Source organism: Leptodactylus fuscus, chromosome 5 (assembly GCF_031893055.1).
Source record: "Leptodactylus fuscus isolate aLepFus1 chromosome 5, aLepFus1.hap2, whole genome shotgun sequence".
Taxonomy (NCBI): domain Eukaryota; kingdom Metazoa; phylum Chordata; class Amphibia; order Anura; family Leptodactylidae; genus Leptodactylus; species Leptodactylus fuscus.
Genome location: NC_134269.1, coordinates 161,619,154 through 161,639,138, shown reverse-complemented (window position 1 = coordinate 161,639,138; position 19,985 = coordinate 161,619,154). Strand labels below are relative to the sequence as shown.

The following is a 19,985-nucleotide window of genomic DNA, read 5'->3' as shown; positions in this document are numbered from 1 at the left end:
CACGGTATGTTTGGCCCTGGCCTTCTTTTTCATGCAGTTTAATAGGCCAGAACAGTATTGTGTTGTAGAAGTGAGCCTTCGGACAGCTATTAGATTTTTTTTCAAAGCCATGCTGTATCACTGCATGTACAAGTGTCTATGTGCTAATATCTACAGATACTTCCTGCTTGCTCACTGTTTATTGCATAGCTCCGGGGCACAGGTCTGTTGGAATAAGATAAGAAGAGGTGTGCACATGCCATATGCCAGAACTTCACAAAGTACGTGCCACAAATGAAAAGTTTTTGCGTCTGGCTAGACGAAACAGACCCTAATGTGACTAAACGAAGTAGGTAAGCCTAGTTTTTGTTTTTTTATAGATATATAGAGACACTTGTATTCCAAGGGCTAAATGTAACACATATTCATGAGGATATTATATACAGACTCAGTAGGTCAGATTTCTTATGCCACATATCAGTTTTGTGGCATACAAGGCTTAAAAAGTCACTAATCTGTCCATATTGGGGTTTTATACAGATGATTTGCAACTTTTTATGGTTTTGCACTGCCCTCACCACTATCCCCCTGTAACATTTATGTAACATTTTCACCAGAAATCTGCACCTCATTATATATGAGGCAGATGTTACGCCGGCTCAGGGACTATAAAGACTGGCGCTAATAATGCTAGTCTTCATAAATCTTCCCTAATAGATCCAGTGTTTGCAATGACTACTGTATAAAAGCTTGTAAAAGGACCAGTCACTAATATTTCAGCTATTTTCATTGTGGTGCCTGGCACTGCAGGGCCTGATTTATACATGATATGTAGGCTCCCCTTGCCCACACACTGATGCTTGGCACCATTCTCCCTGTGGACAGTAATATGAAATACACCACTGAAGTGCCCCTCCCCCCTTTACAGACACTTCTGTGACTGAAAATCAGTTAACTTTGGCAACAAACATCGCAATGCCTGTAAGTTTCATTCAGATGAATGAGAGGGGAGAAGAAACTTTTCAGTTTCAGTGAAGAATTGGGGGTGGGGTGTAGTCATGAGAATGCTCAAGTGCAATGTCTCCTTCCTTATTCTTAATGGGGTGTTCCAGAAGGGTCCAAATGAAGGGTCCCCTGCACCCGTAAGGCCAGCAGCATCTTACTGACCCATGATTTGACCTACAGAGTTTGAAAGAGACTGTTGTAAAGGTTTATTCATGTTATAATGTTTTTGTACTAAGGCTTTGTGACAATTAGATTAGCTTTATCTTATATTTGCGTTATATGTGGGTCACTTTTTTCCTGAAGTACTTTGAAGAGGTCCGTTACATAATTTGGTCCCTCATTGATGAAGTTGTTAATCCTTCCCCAAAAGCATCTCCCCTTTTTATTGTTACAATTTTCCAATATACTTTCTGTATCAATTCCTCATGTTTTCTAGCTCTCTGCTTGCTGTCATTCATTCTGTTACTTCTAGTGGATAAAACTCTGACCATGGTTATGTGATTTACGGCCCATGGTCATGTGATGAGCACATAGTTGATTTATAAGCAGATGCCTGATTACTCTGCTGTGACTATAAGGAGCTTTGCATCTTTGTCCATCACATGACCATGGACTGTATATCACACGATCATTTAAAGGGGTTGTCCCATCACAAGGATCCTATCTATACTGCTGGTTAATGTGGATGTAAGACTTTTCCTAAATACACTGCTTCAGCAAAACTGCTTTGTTTGTCCACTATATCACTTTATTCAATTTTTTTGTGGCCACAGCCCTGACCTAGCTGCTCCTGAGTCAAATGATGTATCTGCTGCTCTCAGGGGGGAGGGAGGAGGGGCTAAGTGCAGGGAGCGAGCCTGTGTATCTAGCTAATCCTGTGTCTACACCATGTGACCTAGGTCCTGCACTCAGAGGAGAGCAGCTGCTTTCATTTCTTCTGCTCTCCCAGTTATCAGGCTAGCTAATTCAATTGTGTTCATTATGGCAGAGACAGGCAGTCTCTGTATGTAACACAGAATGGAGTTGCTGCTGCCTGTACTTCATAGTCCAATGTGGGTGGGCGGAGCTACACGTGAATTTGGGGGCGGAGCTAAACGGCAGGTTGCCTGTGAAACCCCGCCCACCAAATGATGCAAGAAACCAGGAAGAAAGAAGATTTTACAAGAGTGAAGACTGCTGAGTATGTGAGGTGGGAATACCCCTTTAACTGATTTTAAAGGGATCCTATCATTTAGAAGGTATTTTTTCTCCCTAACGCTTCGGAGTAGCCTTAAGAAAGGCTATTCGTCTCCTACCTTTAGATGTCTTCTCCGGGCCGCCGTTCGGTAGAAATACTGTTTTTTACCGGTAATAAGTTCTCTCGCAGCACTGTGGGCGGATCCCAGTGCTCAAACAGCACTGGGGGCGTCCCCAATGCTGCCAGAGAACTCACAGGCTACAAGAAAATGGCCGCTTACTTACTCTGTAAGCGACCATTTTCTTGCGGCCGCAGGCATGTGCAGTCGCCTCTGCCCAGGCCCGAGGCCTACAAATTTTACCGCCTACACTGGAAGAAGACACAAGAAGAGTAGGCTCCTGACGAAGATGGAGGCAGCGCAGGAGAGACTTCTCTGGCAGCATTGGCTAGTCCGACTTGTTAGGGAGAAAAAATACCTTCTAAATGATAGGATCCTGTTAAAGAAGGTATGGGAAGTCCAGGCAGTTATGATCTGTATGTATCAGCTCCGCTTGCTCCCAACAGAGATAGGCAAACAAGTTCAGCACGAACCAGCAGTGATTATTGTTATACTCTGGGGATGGAGGAGGCTGAGAAGAGGTGAGTAAAACTTTATACTCAACTGTCCAAGAGGTCAGGCAGCTAGGAGGGGTCCTGTCTGATGCAAGGGCGAGGTGAGGCAAAGTAAGCATAAGTGTTTAATATTTTTACTCACCTCCCCTTGAGCTCCGCTTATTATACACTGAGGAGGAGGGGAGCAGTTGCACCAGGGCCCAGGAGCCTTAGGGTCCCATAAGCACTGGCATCAGTATTGAGATTGCAGCTTCCATCTGGCCCATAAGCCAAGGAGACCACAGATTACCTTAACCGCACTAAGGTTGATGAAGCTCCTTAGCACCCATAACCATGATTATCAAGAATTTGCAATAGGGATGAGATAGGGGGCCCCGGACAAAATATAATATAACATACCTCCCAACTGTCTCGGATTCGGTGGGACAGTCCCAGTTTTGGGGTCTTGTCCCGTTCGGCGGGAGATATGTCCCGGATTCAACTCCTCCGCATCCGGAGAGGACACAGAGGAGTTGAATACAGTGGTGAAGCGGGAACGGACACAGCTCCTGCCTCATCACTGTTCCCCTAAGTGCTCTGGCTCCAGGAGCTTTAGGCGCGATGTGATAACATCACTCACATCACGCCTTCAGCTCCATCAACTCTGTGGGACAGAGACAGACACTGTGGGACTGAGATAGAGCAGCAGGGGAGCCAGGAGAGGTAGGTATCAGTGTTGTTTTTTTTTAATGTTAAACGTTGGCAGATGAAGAGGGACATTCAACTGTGGGGGCATATAGAGGGGGGACAATATACTTGGGAGGCATATGAGGGGGCATGAAACTTTGGGGGCAGATAGAGGAAGACATTAAACTTTGGGGACATTAAACTAGGGGCATATGAGGAGGACATTAAAGTGTGGGCAGATAGAGGAGGGGCATTAAACGGTGGGGGCAGATAGAGGGGGACAATAAACTGTGGGAAGGGCATATGAGGGGGACATTAAACTCAGGGGGCATAGGAAGAGTGACATTAAACCGTGGGGGCAAATGGAGGGGGCATTAAAATGAGGGAAGCTAATGAGGGACATTAATGTCCCCCACGGTTTAATGTTCCCCTCCAGTTGCCACAGTTTAATGTCCACCTCTAGTTGCCCGCAGTTTGGACATTAAAACTATGGAGCAGCTGGAGGGGGACAATAAACTGTGGGTGCACAAGGAGAGGGACTTTACACTGTGGGGTCAATTTGAGGAGATCATTATAATGTAGGGGCATATAATATTAGGATGAGTGTGTGGGGAGCACAAAGAGAAATGGATCGGATTGGGTGGAGTCAATTTAGAAGTGGGTGGAGCTAAGTTTGCATATTTTGTCCCTCTTTCTGCCCTTTGACAGTTGGGAGGCATGGTATAATAGTATCACTGCCGGTTCGTGCTTATACGAACCAGAGGTTGGCTTATGTTTGCGGGAAGGAGTGGAGATGACTTATTTGCTGCTGCTACCTTGCCGGACTCCCGGCCCTTTCTTTATTCATAGGGTTATGTCTGTGGCCGGAGTAAAGAGGCGGCCGGGAGTCCGGGCAGCTATGACTTGTGCTCCGTTCGCTCCCCGGCCCAGTACAACGCAATGAGCGCTTCCTCCTGTATAGATGGAAGCGATCTTTGTGGACCCCGCATGAGCCGCTCACCAGCCCAGCTTGCCGGAAGATGACGCCGGCCTTGGTTCCCATACTACCAAGTAGTGACTACACTTAGGACTCTTTTCAGTATAGGAACATTGAGCGCCGGAACTTTTAAGACGCAGCTCCGTTCCGTGGGCGGAACTAGTAGAGTGAGGGACTGGTGTTACAAGCCAGCGTGTAACGGTTAGAGGGGCTACGCCGGGGGCTAAGGACTACTCCGCTAGATTAGGGTGCGAGTGCCGCTCTGCTTGCGAGGCCGGATACACAAAGCCTGGCGCTCATTCGTGCGGGGCATGTGAGCGCCATATTGTGGAGACTGCTAGTGCCTGGCGGAACTCTTTTGTAGACGGACTTTAGTGAGTTGTAGAGCCTCAGCTGATACATCCCTGTATTACTGCTGATGGTGTGTGGCAGGTATAGCGGAGGAATCCTATAGAGGTTGCTATGCACCTTAGATATTGAGCCTAGTATTACCCCTTTGTTATTTGGAGGGGATCATGGCTACTGTGTGCTGATAACTGCGGCTAGCTCCCTCTGATCTGTGTCATGTGTAGACAGATGGTAGCCAGCCTGTAGGATGCCTTTATTTCTGTCCATAGATGGTTATGAATATGTGAATTTATTGTACTACTAAGTTCCATCCAAGTGGAGATGTATCTGACACGGAGAAAACCAGCCTTGTATCTGCGAGAGGACAGTAGGTGAGAACTGCAATTGCCTCTCATGCTTTAACCAATTCAGATTCCAGGTTTCCTGCACCCACACTGCCTTTGGCAGGACCTCTGCATTGGTCCTATAGGTAAAGGTCTTCTACTGTTGAAAACAATACACACTTATCTGCATATAACTTAACCTCTGTTCTCACTTGTGTCTTGTCTGCCATTAAAAAACAAACAGAAGTATTGGCTCCATAATGATCTTCTCCACCATTGACTTGTTTTTTTTCTTTTACTTATTTTTATCTATCCCTGCCACAACATAACAAAAACCAAATAGAAAAGAATGCAAGTCTGAACAGAGCGTGAAAGAGGATGAGTCCTTGCCTATGCTCCCCATTGTCTTAGTGGTCTGGGTATCGCTGATGATGGACCTGGGAGTTCTGGTGGTGTCATGACCCTGGGTCATGTGATTCAGAACTACACTGTGTACAGAGAACAGGCTTGTGTAAAAGGAAGAGAAAATTAGGGTAGTGTCACTTCAACCGGTTATAAAATGTTGCTTTTAGTGCCATATAAAAGGGGTGATTCTCTTTAATATGACACTAAGGTTGCAGTGCTATATTATTACTGGTTGAAAACGCAGTCAGGGATAGGACATTTATATGCAGAGGATAATATATTAATAAGCAGCAAATAATGCTATTCACAGCACTGTTATGAAAATAAGTGGCCAACCCTTTAAGTAAAGGCTTTAAGAAACAAATGGCCTATATTTATGTATGCATATGTTTTTTTTCATGAGATAGTTAAAAAAAAAAAAAAACAACATAATTTTAGGCCTCCTGCACCCAGGTGAATATAGATATATAGCTGGAAATCTGATCTGTATTTCAGTTTTTATCTCCTGGCCCAACACCATTATGAGTTAGCCATTAAAAAGGTATCAACTACTGAAGATCACCAAGTTTTCGTGTTTTTTTTATATTTCCAACCCACTGGCTAACACGGTACAACAACGAACTTTTTCCTTTGGCCCAACACCAGTCAGAAGACTTACTCATTGCTTCACAGTGATATATCCTGCTAAGAAATCATGTCTCCATACTTTATTCAGTACTGGATAGTGAAGCTACAGGGGGAGGCAGGGACTCGCAGCATCCTATTTTACTATGATGTAAGAAGTGCCGGTCTCTGATTCACCTTCATAGTCTGGATTTTCTGGACTGCATCTGTACATTCCAACACTATCTCTACCATATGTTGTGATGAAGGCTGGGCAATTAATTGTAAAATAACTGAAACCGGCTTAGTAAATGGATGTGAACTTGCTGATATTGATTATTTCGATTATTGTGCATCCTGTCTCAAACTGACCTAGGCTAAAGGATATATCACAGACTGTAAGCTGTTCATATAAAAACAAAAAACTTGAGAGTCTTCAGTAGTTGATACCTTTTTTAATGGCTAACTAATAATGATGACTGATTACAATGTTTCAAAGCTCTCGGCTTCTTCTTCAGGTATATCTAAAGACAATTTCTGAAGAATGCATATTTATGTACAGAGGGACACAGGAATAGAATTCTAGGAGAGAAGGTGGAAGAAGGTTATTGGTTATTGCTACAAACAAATAAACAATTCATCAGTTTGCAATGTTCTTATCAGTTCACAGAGTGTCTTTATGGCTGGCTGTCTCAGTTCAGTGACTTCTGTAGGATGCCATGAACCCATGTGACAGATTCATCCCTTTCTGCAATGTTTGAAGCAGGGTCATAAACTTGTACTCTTAAATCCGTCTCTCTTTCCTGGTTTTAAAATTCCCTCTTAAAACCCAAATTTTCATGTCATTGGTGATATGATCGTCATTGCAGAAATGTTTTGACACGGGAAGGTGCATTTTTTGTTCTCTAATTGTATGACGATGTGAATTCATCCGCATTCTAAGCTTCTGGCCTTTCTCTCCAACATACAGATTTTCATTGGAACATTTGATGCATATCAGTCAGGATTGTTGATGTGTGAATAACCAAATCCAAATTTCACTGGCATGGTGTGGTATATAAATAGGGGGCGAGGCATGTAAAAACTGGGGTGTTCTAAAATAATTGTTAATCAATCGTAATTGTGGTAAAATATTTAATTAATTGTGATTTTTGATTAGGGTCATCACTCAGCCCTAATTTTGATGCTTTTTTAACGAAAATTAAAATGTGGAAACCTGTTTGTACTGAAAATTTCATTCTATAGACTGTAGGTATTATTTGATAGGTGCAATAAATATTTACGTGAATATATTAATGTGGCAGCTTTTTACATAGCTACCTACTTTAGTGTTACAGCCTTCAAAGGGTAGTTCGAACTGGCATTTGACAGCTGGACCTTCCAGCTGTTTGGGAAGCTATACAAGAGACACCAAGTGCTGTGTAGCTGCCGTATATCAGTACTGCAGATCTGCTCCTATTGAAGTGAATACATCTGCGCAGCTACTATATACAGTGAACAGTGGCTTCCCTATATAGCTTCTGACACCTGGAGACAGAACAGCTGATCATTGCAGGCTCTGGGGGTCAGATGCTCCAGCCTCTTAATAATTCTGGCACACCACAGGCTGTCCTGTTTGCCACCCAGACACTGGCATATATTTTGGATATAACACAGCAGTATTCTGTCATGAGTTATAGTAAATCTGTTAGCCAGTCCATGCCCACTTTTCTCAAAAGTGGCACGCACAATGTGTCATCGGTTTTTGGTGTGGGTCTGAGTTTCAATATTCCTGACAATTACTTGAATTTGACAGTGTTTCAATACATTGTACATCCATGTATGGCACTTGTGAGTATGAAGCAACCACCAACTTGATCTTAAACATCTTTAAGAGGCTGCAGTACCTTTGAGCAGATCAGATTGTGGAAACCCAGGCCGAACCACTGACTCCAACTCCTCTATTTCCACAGGCTTGTTTTACCTTATTGATGTCTTCTTTATGTAATTCATTTTGAGGAGAGAACCCCTTTAATTCTACATTCTTTGCTGTGATCAGTACATGAATATTTGCATAAACGAGAATTGACAGCTAAATAAGCTGTCATATTATAGCCGATTTTTATCTGTACATGTTCCTGGCTTACTCTCACTTTGAACCAAAGCCAGTTCCAGTTTTATTATTGTAAAGGCGCACATTTATCCCAACATCATGGCTCAGCTTGCCTTTTGAGATATTCATGAACGTTTCTTTTTTTTTTCTATTCTAGGTCAGGTCTTTTTTTTGGGATTTTGCCCAGAAAATGCAGTATCTTCAAGTTATTCCTCACCTGCTTGCTGCTTGGTTTTCTTTCTATGCTCTTGCTGCAACTGACCTGTACAGGGGATGTAAGGCAGAAAGAAGATACACCTCCCAAGCAAACCTGCCCCCCTGTTCCTAGAATAGTGAATGAGGATCCTTCATGGGGTCCACATCGTCTTGCTCTGCTTGTTCCTTTTCGGGAACGATTTGAGGAACTCTTAAGTTTTGTACCCCATATGCACCAGTACCTTTCTGAAAAGAAGATCCGGCACCATATATTTGTCATAAACCAGTTGGATCATTACAGGTTTGTGTGTCTGTTTTGTTTTAATATTGGCGCCGTCCTTTGGTATGATTCTCAGTAAATCCCTTCCTTTTTTATGACCTATATGGGTGTAGAAAATAATGTATTTGGTGACATCTAAATGGCAATCTAATGGTATACTCTTAGTTCTCCACCTACTTGAAAAAAAAAAAAATAATGACGGGATATCAAGCTTATAAAATATGTACTCCTGTATGTTTTATTTGTTTTTACCACTCACATGGTTTTATTATGCTTCCTAAAAACTGTATAAAATGTGATTAAAAAGTTAATTTACCCCCCCCCCCGCCACCACTACTCTAAAGGGTGCCAATAAAAACTGAAGCTCATTCCACAATACATATGTCCTTACATATTCTTATCAACTGAAATATTTAAAAAAAAATAAAAAAAAAAAAATATATATATATATATATACATATATATATATACATATATATATATATATATATATATATATATATATATATATATAAAATAGAATATGGAGATGCAAAACAAATTGTAAGTGTTTTGCGCCAGGACTGCAATCTCCTGGAGAATTGGTCAGGTAAGTGCACTGCTGCTCCATTTGCAAGGCTTTAGGGGACTGTCAGTCCTCTGTTCACATGCATGCATCTGTTTATGGTCTGTATTGGCAAACTTGCCTACTATTCTACTCCATTTTTATCTGAATTTCCCTGTTTGTCTCCAACATTTGTTTTTTCTTAAGCAATAATCTTTTAGCCAAAAATAATCCTAAAAAATCCGAAATTGCATAAATATGCATACAGGTTAGATGAAGACACAGACTGAATTCAGGGCAAGACTAGTTTGAAATCCCTGATATTTATTGACTGCTCCTTTGCTTGTTCCCTTATCCATTTTTCTTAGTTAAGAACAGGAACAGAAGTGTCTGAAAGAAAATGTGACATTGAAAAGAATCTAGAAAAGCTGCATATTTGTAGATAATCCAGATAGCTTTCTGTGTTTTTTTTTTTTTTTATGTTGGAAGCGGCTGCCAATATTATTTTTTTCATTAGTAATCTGACACTTTTTTTTTTTCAGGTTTAACAGGGCTTCTTTGATAAATGTGGGATTCTTGGAGAGTGGGAATGATACAGACTACATCGCTATGCATGATGTTGACCTGCTACCTCTTAACCTGAATCTGGACTATGGATACCCAGAAAAGGGTCCCTTTCACGTGGCATCTCCAGAGCTACACCCTTTGTACCATTACAAGACTTACGTTGGGGGGATTTTACTACTTACCAAACAGCATTATGAACTGGTAAGTGTTTCATGTTCTCTTATAAGTAGGCTTATGCAAAAGAAACTTATATGCTGTGGTAGGATTAGTTAATTAGTTAGTTAGTTAAACAGTCACCAGATCTTTCATGTGTTCATGTGCAGTTTTTATGCAGAGAAATGAAACATTGGTTCCACATGCAAATAAGCTGTTTGGCGCATTTGGGACTGAGCCATTGAAACTGTAGGTTTTTCTGTTTTGAGGGTTAAAAGATTGAGTCTGAAAGGGTTCTTTGGGGTGTAAAATTTAGAACCTGTCCTTAGGATAGGTCATCCGTATCAGATTAGTGTGGGGTCTCTTGGCACCCTTGCCAGAAAGCTGACTAAAAGCAAATTTTTATTTTTAATTTGGTTATGTATGTCAACAAGTAAAACTGTATATTTGTGTATTTTTGACTCTGCCTGTTACTACAGTTTCGATTCACTCGTGGGACTGATGCATACCTGTCCTTACATAAGTTTTTAAAACTCTGGAAAACCACTAGATGAAATCTCATCCATATGTAGTGGAAAAAAAAATCTGCACAGAATATGTAAGGAAGTTGACATGTGATGTAGAATCTATATACACTGCATGTCAGTTATATGTTGCATATTTTTACAGTGGATATTCTTACGCTTTGCAACACTTAAAAGTGAAATTTTCAGTTTTCTCCAACAACACAAAAAATCTGCAGCATATCACACCTATGTGGACATCTCGTTAACAGGGTTTCCTATAGGTAAATATTAATGATGTAATATACTTAGGCTAGGTTCACATCTATGTTCTAGGGGGGCTGCTTGGGTTTCCTGAATGAAAACCTAATCTGCTTAAAAAAAAGTGTTTGCTCGTGGACCCCATAGACTACAATGGGGTGCGTGTGGTTTCTGCCGCGAAAGGTTAAAAATGCAGAGAGGGGAATCGAATCCCTGTACAGAGAGCCAACGCTGGTGTAAACCCAGCTTTACTATGCTTAAAGAACCATTAGACTGTGTTTGGTATTCAATGACGAGGCTGCACTGCTCACCCAGATGCTGCAGTCTCTTTAAACAACTGATCAATGGGGGTCCAGGGTAGGTCACCAGTATTGCAGTCCTGGAGAAGCTGCCAAGCAATAAACTGTAGTATAATGCAGCCTTCTAATGTATGCAGTCTTTAAATAAAAAAATAAATAAATATATATATTCTCTTATGTTCTTTATTTTTTTATCAAAACAAAAAACACCTTACATTATAAATGTCAACATCTTTATCCTCTATAATAGCTCTCTCTGTTTCTAGCTCTGTTATTTATCCTCAATACTCCTATCTACATCTGTCTTCTATATCTGTCTGTCTCTGTTGGGTGTGTATGTAAAGAGCCTCTAAAGTCTCTTTTATTGAGATGTCTTTGAGACCTGTGGGGTCACGTTGTCAGAATGGAGATATCATTGTCCTGGGTAGTAATGTTAGAGGTTTCCTGGTTTATGAGCGAGGTGATGAGGTTAGACTATTGAACTGTAGAACTTGATGATGCAAGAAATGTATTAGGGCCACTACTACGTGCCTCGACTGTTCACTCTTCAGGTAGTTAGACTAAAATAATTATAAGTTACACAACGTTCTTCTATTCACTTTAATTGTCCTCTTTAACTTGTTCTCATTGTATTCCTCTAACTTATAAAACAATTTTTCACGTAATGTGACAGCTATTAAAAAATGGAATTGATACTTTGTTGTCCTGTAAATGAAAGTCAGTTCCACTGTAAGGGTGAATTCACACCTGCTGAATTTGTTGCAGATATTTCAGTAAATGTCCTCTATTCACCTCTATACACATGCTCTCCAAACCGTCCCAGTCACATAAATTGGTTGAATTTTGAGTTGCATAAATTTCTGCAACTGATCTGCCACTTGTGAATATACCTTAACATGACTGGTTATGACACTAATGCCATATACATAACATAGCTGTTGGTCGATCTCTTAAACTCTGCTTGGCATGGTCAGGGATGTATGCATGCTGAAATGGATAGGGGAGTAAGCAGCTTCCTGGCACCTGGTAACTCCTCAATGTGTGCTTTTCTCACACAAGGGACCCGAAGCACAGGGAGCGTTGTTGAGTAAGGGAGTTGGCTGCCATGTAGACACTCATCCCCCAACTCCCACAATGGTCAGTTGGTTTTACAGGACCCCGACACCCCTGGAAATGGCCTTATTTCTCAAGAACAAAAGGACCGTGCAATTCAATTGCCATCTGACCAATTCTTATTTCCCATGATAACTGCCATCTGGAGGAGTTGGGAGGCTAGGCTTTAGATAGATGACAGGATTGGCTGACAGTCATCTAATATGTATGGGCTGCTTAAGACGCAAAAACAGATTGACAGTTCAACGTCTTATTCACACGACCACATCTCCCAAGTGAAATTTGGGCCGTATCTCAATTTACCAGGCTACACAGCACGCAGGGAGGGGGAGACATTTTTTAATGCTAGAAGTCCCTGTGAAATACCGTTCTGTAGTGATGGTCATGTGAATAATAGATAACAGTGGGTAACAACCTTCTGTTTGGAATTACTGATTACTCAAATTACTCAGAATTTGCTTTATTCACCCCACAGTTATATTTAATACTTCTCTATTGTTAACGTCACCACAATTGCAGAAAAAAGATATTTCAGTGGGCTGTGCTGTCGCTGACTGCCATTAACCGCCTTGTGGATTCCTACACATAGAATGAGCAAAAATTAATGTGAATGGATAACAAGTTATAATGAAAAAAAAGATAACATTTGTGGCCAGCTCCTCCAGCGCTATACCAAGTTGGCTGCATAGATTAGACTTCTCAGTATTTTGTTTCCCTGAGAGATAAGCTGTCTAAGGGTCCATTCACACGGAGTAACATGCCAGGTGACCTGGCACGTATACAGCGTGTGAGATTTTGAGTGCCGTAAAAGCTCTCATTGATTTCAATGGGAGCCTGGATCGTATACGCCGCATTATTTTGCGGCTGTGAAATCAATGGGAGCTTTTACGGCGCTCAAAATCTCACACGCCGTATGCGTGCCAGGTCACCTAAATGGGTCCATTCACATGGAGTTCTTTGGCACTGATTTTGACACACTGTCTGCCTCAAAATCAGACTTCAAAAAAATAGTTCTATTGGGAGGCTTTTTTTTTTTTTTTTTTTGCAAAATCAGCGCCAAAAAAACTGTGTGTGCACTGACCCTCAGAGGAGTCTGGCAGCAGCTTACTCTCTTCTCCCTATTGAGAACACACGAATGCTTAGCGAAATTAAGGATGCATGTGTGTGCGGGTGGCATTGGGAAGAATAGTTGATAGCTGAATTTCCTATTTGTTGTGGAAGTTGAAAGGCTAAGCCTCTGGCACACATTTGTATACCTTGGAAATCTGTTGTATGGCAACACTTGAAAACAGAGCAATCAATACATGTTTTTATTTGTCATTATTTACCTTCAATTATACAGTGTAATGGAATGTCAAATCGCTTTTGGGGATGGGGTCGTGAAGATGATGAGTTTTACCGAAGGATTAAAGGAGCTGGATTGCAGGTATAAGAATATTTTCTATCTATCTATCTATCTATCTATCTATCTATCTATCTATCTATCAATGTGTGTGTAATTATCTGTACCAGGTACTGTCCTATTTGAGACGGTTTAGAGTGCCCAATGCCGAAGAATTTCAGCATTACTTGCCGACCATCTATGTAATGCATGGAGGTGACATGTCTCTCAGAGCAGGAGCTGCTCTTACAATTAGTTCTCCTGGCATATAGACAGTGTCCTATCAAGGGGACTTTATTCTAGGACTTTTCTCTCTGTCATGAGGACAGTATTGTGTCTTGTCACACAACCCCTTTCCTGGTACTTACAAATCTTTAATCTGTCTAAACTGGAAAAACAATAAATTATAATGTACTTGCCTTGTGTTGTTCTGGGGCTGCCGACCATCACATTTCATAATCGCAGCTGTTCCATCCATGTTGATGTCTCGCCATGCAGGGTTGACCTCTTCAATAACATAATTATTTAATACTGGCAGACCACAGATCGGGAAGTGGCAAAGCTTGGCAGCATCGGAGTAGCACAGAGAAATATATTGGAGTGAAGTGGGACTACTGACTAGTATATATGCATGTATATATGTACGTGTATATAAATGTGTGTATTTGCATATATAACTAACCAGAATCTCCTATAATGGTAAAGTATAGGGTCCATTAAGCACATTATTCTGCATGGCTATCATATTGCCGCCTGTTTTAGGGAGCATTTCCAGAAATAAAATAATTAGGGAGTTGCTAGTTATTCCATGTGAGTAACACATTAACCTTTCAGCACCTCAGGTTTTTTTTATGTAGGATTAGGATTCTGCAATATGTAATTAAACAATATATTCAAGGTTTTTATTTTCTTAGAATTGCATGACATCCTAACAATTAACACGGTTTGTCGCCATTAGAACAATGTGTCTCCTCCATATAATACTAGACCTGTTTTATATTGTGAGCAAATTATAACTTATATTTGGCAAATTACTGTTTTTCCCCAACCCTGTCAGAGACATTTGGTGATTTATGATGAGTTTATTGCACATTTTGGTTTTTATGGATTACCTTGGCCACTAATGCTTTTTCTTTTCTATTGAATTTATTTATACTGACATTTCTGTGATGCACCTCCGTGCATATATATATATATATATATATATATATATATATATATATATATAATATATTTATTTACCTTTTGCGGTTAACAATGTCTGTATTGTCTTTATTCCAGCTCCATCGACCCACAGGAATCAACACAGGATACCAAACCTTCCGCCATATTCATGACCCTGCATGGAGGAAGCGCGATCAGAAAAGGATTGCAGCTCAGAAGCAGGTATAGGTCACTTTTGAGTCACGTACTGGACCTGTATACATGTCACTGCGTTCTGCATTTTTTACCAGCAAAGACATAGCCATTGTGTTTGCACTCTGACATTATGGTTTGATGTTAGCTGGATTGCAAAACCTAAAAGTCATTTTAATGTATTGACAACTTTTATTTTCCTTTTTCTATGTATCCTAGGAGCAGTTCAAAGTGGATCGTGAAGGAGGGTTGCACAATGTTCAATATCGTGTTGAGTCTCGTACAGAAGTGACCATTGGTGGCGCCCCGTGTACTGTGCTGAATATACTGCTGGAATGTGACTTGAATGAGACTCCTTGGTGTGCTTTTAACTGAACTTTTAAGTGATTTTTTTTTTTTTTTTTTTTAAATATTCTTTTGAAACGGTGGAGACAAACTGTACACCTGGAGAACGTACGACATAGTTAGCAATGAACTGTAAGAAATTTTATATATTGTAATAAAATTATGACCAACCTGATTTCATGCTATTTTGTGGGATTATGTATTGCGATGCCTAGTCCTTGTGGCAAATGCCTTGAATGTGATGGATTATGGAAATGGTTTAAAAGTCCCAGCCAGAGGAGTAACTTGAAGCTGCTGAGCCCCAATCCTAAATCTGTAATGGAGCCCCCCCCCTCCCCCGCACCTACCTTGTGGATTTAGAGTAGTGGTATATTTTATATCACATAGGGTCTGATGTGGCTCTTTCAGGGTCTAGGACCTGGTAGCAACAGACCATGTGACATAAAGTGACCATCCTCTGTTTCCATTTGAGCCTAATAAGAAGGTCACCTTGTACAACTAGTACATCTTTCTTCCAAAATATTGATTAGATCCAGATGATATTTCCACTGTGACATTCCAACCTACTATCTGAAATTTCCCCATTGTGGGACTATTAAAGGATTATCTTATCTTATCTCTAATGCATACAGTGCTTAAAAATGAAAGTGGAAACTTCCTAATACATTTAAGAAAAGTCAGGATACGCAAGTAGAGTATATCATCTATACTAAAAGTAAGAACATTGATTGAGTGTCCATTGCAGCTTCTTTAACAGGACACTAAACCACCCACAGGTCCTTTATAGACATGGGATTTAGTGTCCCAGATCACTCTGTTTTAAATCCATCTGTGCCCACAATTTAAAACAAGCAAACAAAAAAACCCAAACCATTATAGTTACCTAGAGATGAGTATGATGGCTTTATTACAGGGTAATTTGGGACGCTAGACCCCCAGTCTATAAGGACCTGTGCCAGATTCCCTTTAAAGAGAATCTGTTACCTTTCCTGCCATGTGTGTGTATGTGTATTATAGTATATACTTCATAAATAATAGTTTTGGAGCATATTTTCTGAAATTCTGCATTTTCAGTTTGCTATTCCTCCTACAAATGTATGAGTAAATACAACAACTGGGTACTAGCATTTCTCTTGCCAAATGGGGAGTGTGCCTATAGCGCCTATATTGTAAGACAATTTGCACTGATTTGATAGTGTCAGTATGTGTGTTAATACTCTTCCAGTTGTCACTTTATTCATTTGTGTTTAGGAGAAATAACAGAAGTTTGGCATACCATAGTATTAGATGTTTTAGAATTATGTCATTAAGAATGCAGAATTACTAAACTTGCTATGTAAGAAGTGGTGACGGGTCCATTCTAAGTGCTGCTTTTGGACCTTTGTCTTATGAGTTTGCTGGCGTTGTTGTGATATGAGGAATCCTTTAGCATTACCTTTAAGGATATTTGTTTTAAGGGTTTTAAAGGAACTGATGTTGTACATCCTAGAGTATTCCCATTTTTGATCTGTGTGCCATCTGTTTTTCTATTTTTTTTGCATCCACAAACAAAGCATGTAGAGAAAAAAACGTTCATGTGAAAGAGCTTTTATGTGAATGAATCTTAATCCCTTCCCGCCGACTGCATTTTTTGATTTTCTCTTGGACTCCCCTCCTTCCAAACCCCATAACTTTTTTATTTCTCCTCTCTCAGAGCCATATGAGGTCTTAATGTTTGCGGGACAAATTGTTCTTCATGATGCTACCATTATTTATTCTGTACAATGTACTGGGAAGCTGGAAAAAAATTCAGAATGGGGTGGATGTGAAGAAAAAATGCATTTGTGCGATTTTCTTATGGGCTTCGTTTTTACGGCGTTTACTGTGCAGCCAGAATGACACGTCACCTGTATTCTATGTTTCGGTACGATTCTGGAGATACCAAATTTATATGGTTTTATTTACATTTTAACCCCTTAACAAAAATCAAAAGCTGTGCCAATTTTTTTTTTTTCTTCTAAAAGTCACCATATTCTGACACCTGTAACTTTTTTTTTTATACTTCCTTGTATTTTTTTTTTTTGCAGGGCCGGGTGTACTTTTTAGTTATACCATTTTGGGAAATTGCTGTTGCTTTGATCATCTTTTTTATTCAAATTTTTATCAGAGGCAAAAACCGGCAGTTTGGCACTTTTGAATTTTTTTTCCCGTTACGGCGTTTACCGTAACGGAAAAATATTTTTATAGATTTGTAGAGCTGGTGTTTTCGGACGCAGGGATACCTAACGTACTGTATGTGTTTCACATTATTTAACTACTTTTATATGTGTTCTAGGGAAAGGGAGGGGTTATTTGATTTTTAATATACTTTTTAATTTTTTTAATTATTTTTTTTTACTTTTTTTTTTAAAAAAAATATATATATTTTTGCAATACATTGCCAAAAATCGTCATTTCTTTTGCAGGCTGCATAGAGCGACCTGCAAAAGAAAATCACTGCAAATAGGCCGGGGAGCCTTTACAAGGCCAACGTGACGTCGGCCCTGGAGCATGCTCCAGGCACTGGTGATCACTGGCAAAATGGCGGTGCCCATGCTCCACTGGGAAAATGGCGCATCGGACAGCTTTGACCGAGGGCACTGACCGGGGGCATCAGCGCTGGGTGTCTACTGTGTAAAACAGTAGACACCCAGCAGCTATGGTGATTGCCATAGTTAAACATGTGGCGTCCGCCGTAGTATTAGGACGGATGTCAGGAAGGGGTTAAAGGCAATGTGTTGTCTGAAATATTGTTGTTTTTTTTTTGTTTTGTTTTTTCTTTTAATCAAGTTTTGTTAACCCCCTTCCCACTAGTGGCATTTTTCATTTTCATTTTTGACTCCCTCCTTCAAACCCCAGAACTTATTTAAATTTCTCCGTTCACAGAGCCATATAAGGGCTTAATGTTTGCAGGACAAATTGTTCTTCATAGTGGTACTTTTTATTATTCTGTACAATGTACTGGTAAACTGGGAAAAAATTCAGAATGGGATAGAATTGGGGGGAAAGTACCGTGTATACTCGAGTATAAGCTGAGTTTTTCAGCACAGTATTTGTGCTGAAAAAAGCCTCCCTCAGCTTATACTCGAGTCAAGCAAAAAAGAAAAAAAAAAATATTTTTTTATTTATTTATTTTTTTTGTGGGGGGGGGGGGGGGTGTCTATGACCAGCCGTAATAGTAATGTATAGAATCTCCCATAAAATAATGAGAAAAAAAAGAAGCTTTAAAAAAATAAAATGTTGTAAATCCCTCCTTTCCGTAGAATACATATAAAAGTAGAAAATGACTGTGAAACACATACACATTAGGTATCCCTGTGTCTGAAAGTGCCCGGGCTACTGATTATAGGGTATCTGCAGTGCTGCTGTTCCATCGGGAAGGGGTTAATAGGAGCACTGCAAATCCCCTATATTCATCCAGACTGAATTCCAAGTGGGAGGAAAAAAAACCCCAGTCCTCAAGCTCAGGGAAGGGGCAGACAGACAACCAGAACACCCCCTCCCCTTCCCCAGCACCTACTGCACCCAAAAACTCCAACCATTTTAATTTTTGAAATTTTCCAGTAGCTGCGGCATTTCCCCCCCCTCGGCTTATACTCGGGTCAATAAGTTTTCCCAGTTTTTTGTGGTAAAATTAGGGGCCTTGGCTTATATTCAGGTCAGCTTATACTCGAGTATATATGGTACATTAATTCGACTTTCTGATGGTCTTCATTTTTACAGCGTTTACTGTGCAACCAAAATGACACGTCACCTGTAAATCCTGGCTGATATTACACAGATTATAACACCACTAACCCATAATTGCATCCACTACTGACAATAGATGGTCTCTCCCTGAACAAAGCATACTGTTAAAAACCTCTCTCGTTGACCTTTGAGTCAGCTCTAGTCTATTGCTACTTTATACCGTAGCATATGACTAATTTCTGTTAACAGCAGAAGTGAAGGTTCAGTGAACATAGCAGCCAGAATCTGGTCCAGAAGAAAAAAAAAAAAAAAAAAAAAGTACAATCAGAAAATAAAAAAAAATTGAAAAAAAGTGTATCTATATCACTTCTGGTTTTAACAATTTAAAAATTGCCAATGCTTTTCCTTATTTCCCTAAATAATGGTCTATCTATAGAGACACTGCCAGGGCCTTCTGTAGTCTGCAGGTGCAAGTAGCCAGATAGTTATCTGGCAATGTGCCTTTAGGGGGCATTCACACGATGTAACACGGCGCTGATTCTGGCATGATAACTCACGTAAAAATCAGCGCTGCAAAACAGAATCCCATCGACTTCAATGGGTTCTGTTTAGCGTGCGTAACACATTGAAATCAATGGGAGGTTTTTTAATTCATTGATTTCATTGTGTTATGCGCGCTAAACGGAGCCCATTGAAGTTGATGGAATTATGTTTTGCAGCGCTGATTCTTAAGCGAGTTATCGTGCCAAAATCAGCGTCGCGTTACATCGTGTGAATGCCCCCTTACACTTGGAATGTTTGTAACTTGTGATGTTTGCCAGTATTTAGAGAATTCCAGAAGATCAAAATTTCTATATTATATCATTTCGAACTTAAAAGGAACAAGTCCACAAAAAATGCATCAAAATATATCTGAATCCAGCTGTAAAGAAAAAAAAAGTGAACCTTGCACGATGTAATCTATAAATTTAGGTGGCAACTAATGTGGAAACACAATCTAGCAGCATTTAGTGTCCCATTACATTAGAATACTCACAACTTCACTATAGTTATTTATTTTTTTTACTTGAATAACACTAACATATTCTGCAGCG

General features: G+C 40.2%; 1 protein-coding gene across 2 annotated transcripts; it reads left to right on the top strand.

The window, feature by feature from the left end:
• The first annotated feature begins 241 nt into the window (after positions 1-241).
• B4GALT7 (beta-1,4-galactosyltransferase 7) lies at positions 242-15,349 on the top strand. Of its 2 annotated transcripts, none has more exons than XM_075276357.1 (6): positions 242-332; positions 8,344-8,682; positions 9,748-9,973; positions 13,444-13,527; positions 14,764-14,868; positions 15,058-15,349. In XM_075276357.1, the coding sequence occupies exons 1-6, from the start codon at positions 274-276 to the stop codon at positions 15,211-15,213; spliced, it is 969 nt and encodes a 322-aa protein (XP_075132458.1). In that variant the 5' UTR covers positions 242-273; the 3' UTR covers positions 15,214-15,349. The 2 variants fall into 2 exon arrangements, with proteins under 2 accessions (XP_075132458.1, XP_075132460.1); XM_075276359.1 differs by lacking the exon at positions 242-332 and adding an exon at positions 4,600-5,134.
• Positions 15,350-19,985: the final 4,636 nt, after the last annotated feature.

Excerpts from the sequence above, each read along its gene's own strand:
- B4GALT7 (XM_075276357.1), top strand. The coding sequence starts at position 274 with ATGAAAAGTTTTTGCGTCTGGCTAGACGAAACAGACCCTAATGTGACT. Across the intron at positions 8,683-9,747 it reads AACCAGTTGGATCATTACAG|GTTTAACAGGGCTTCTTTGA; the intron begins GTTTGTGTGTCT and ends TTTTTTTTTCAG. Across the intron at positions 13,528-14,763 it reads TTAAAGGAGCTGGATTGCAG|CTCCATCGACCCACAGGAAT; the intron begins GTATAAGAATAT and ends TCTTTATTCCAG.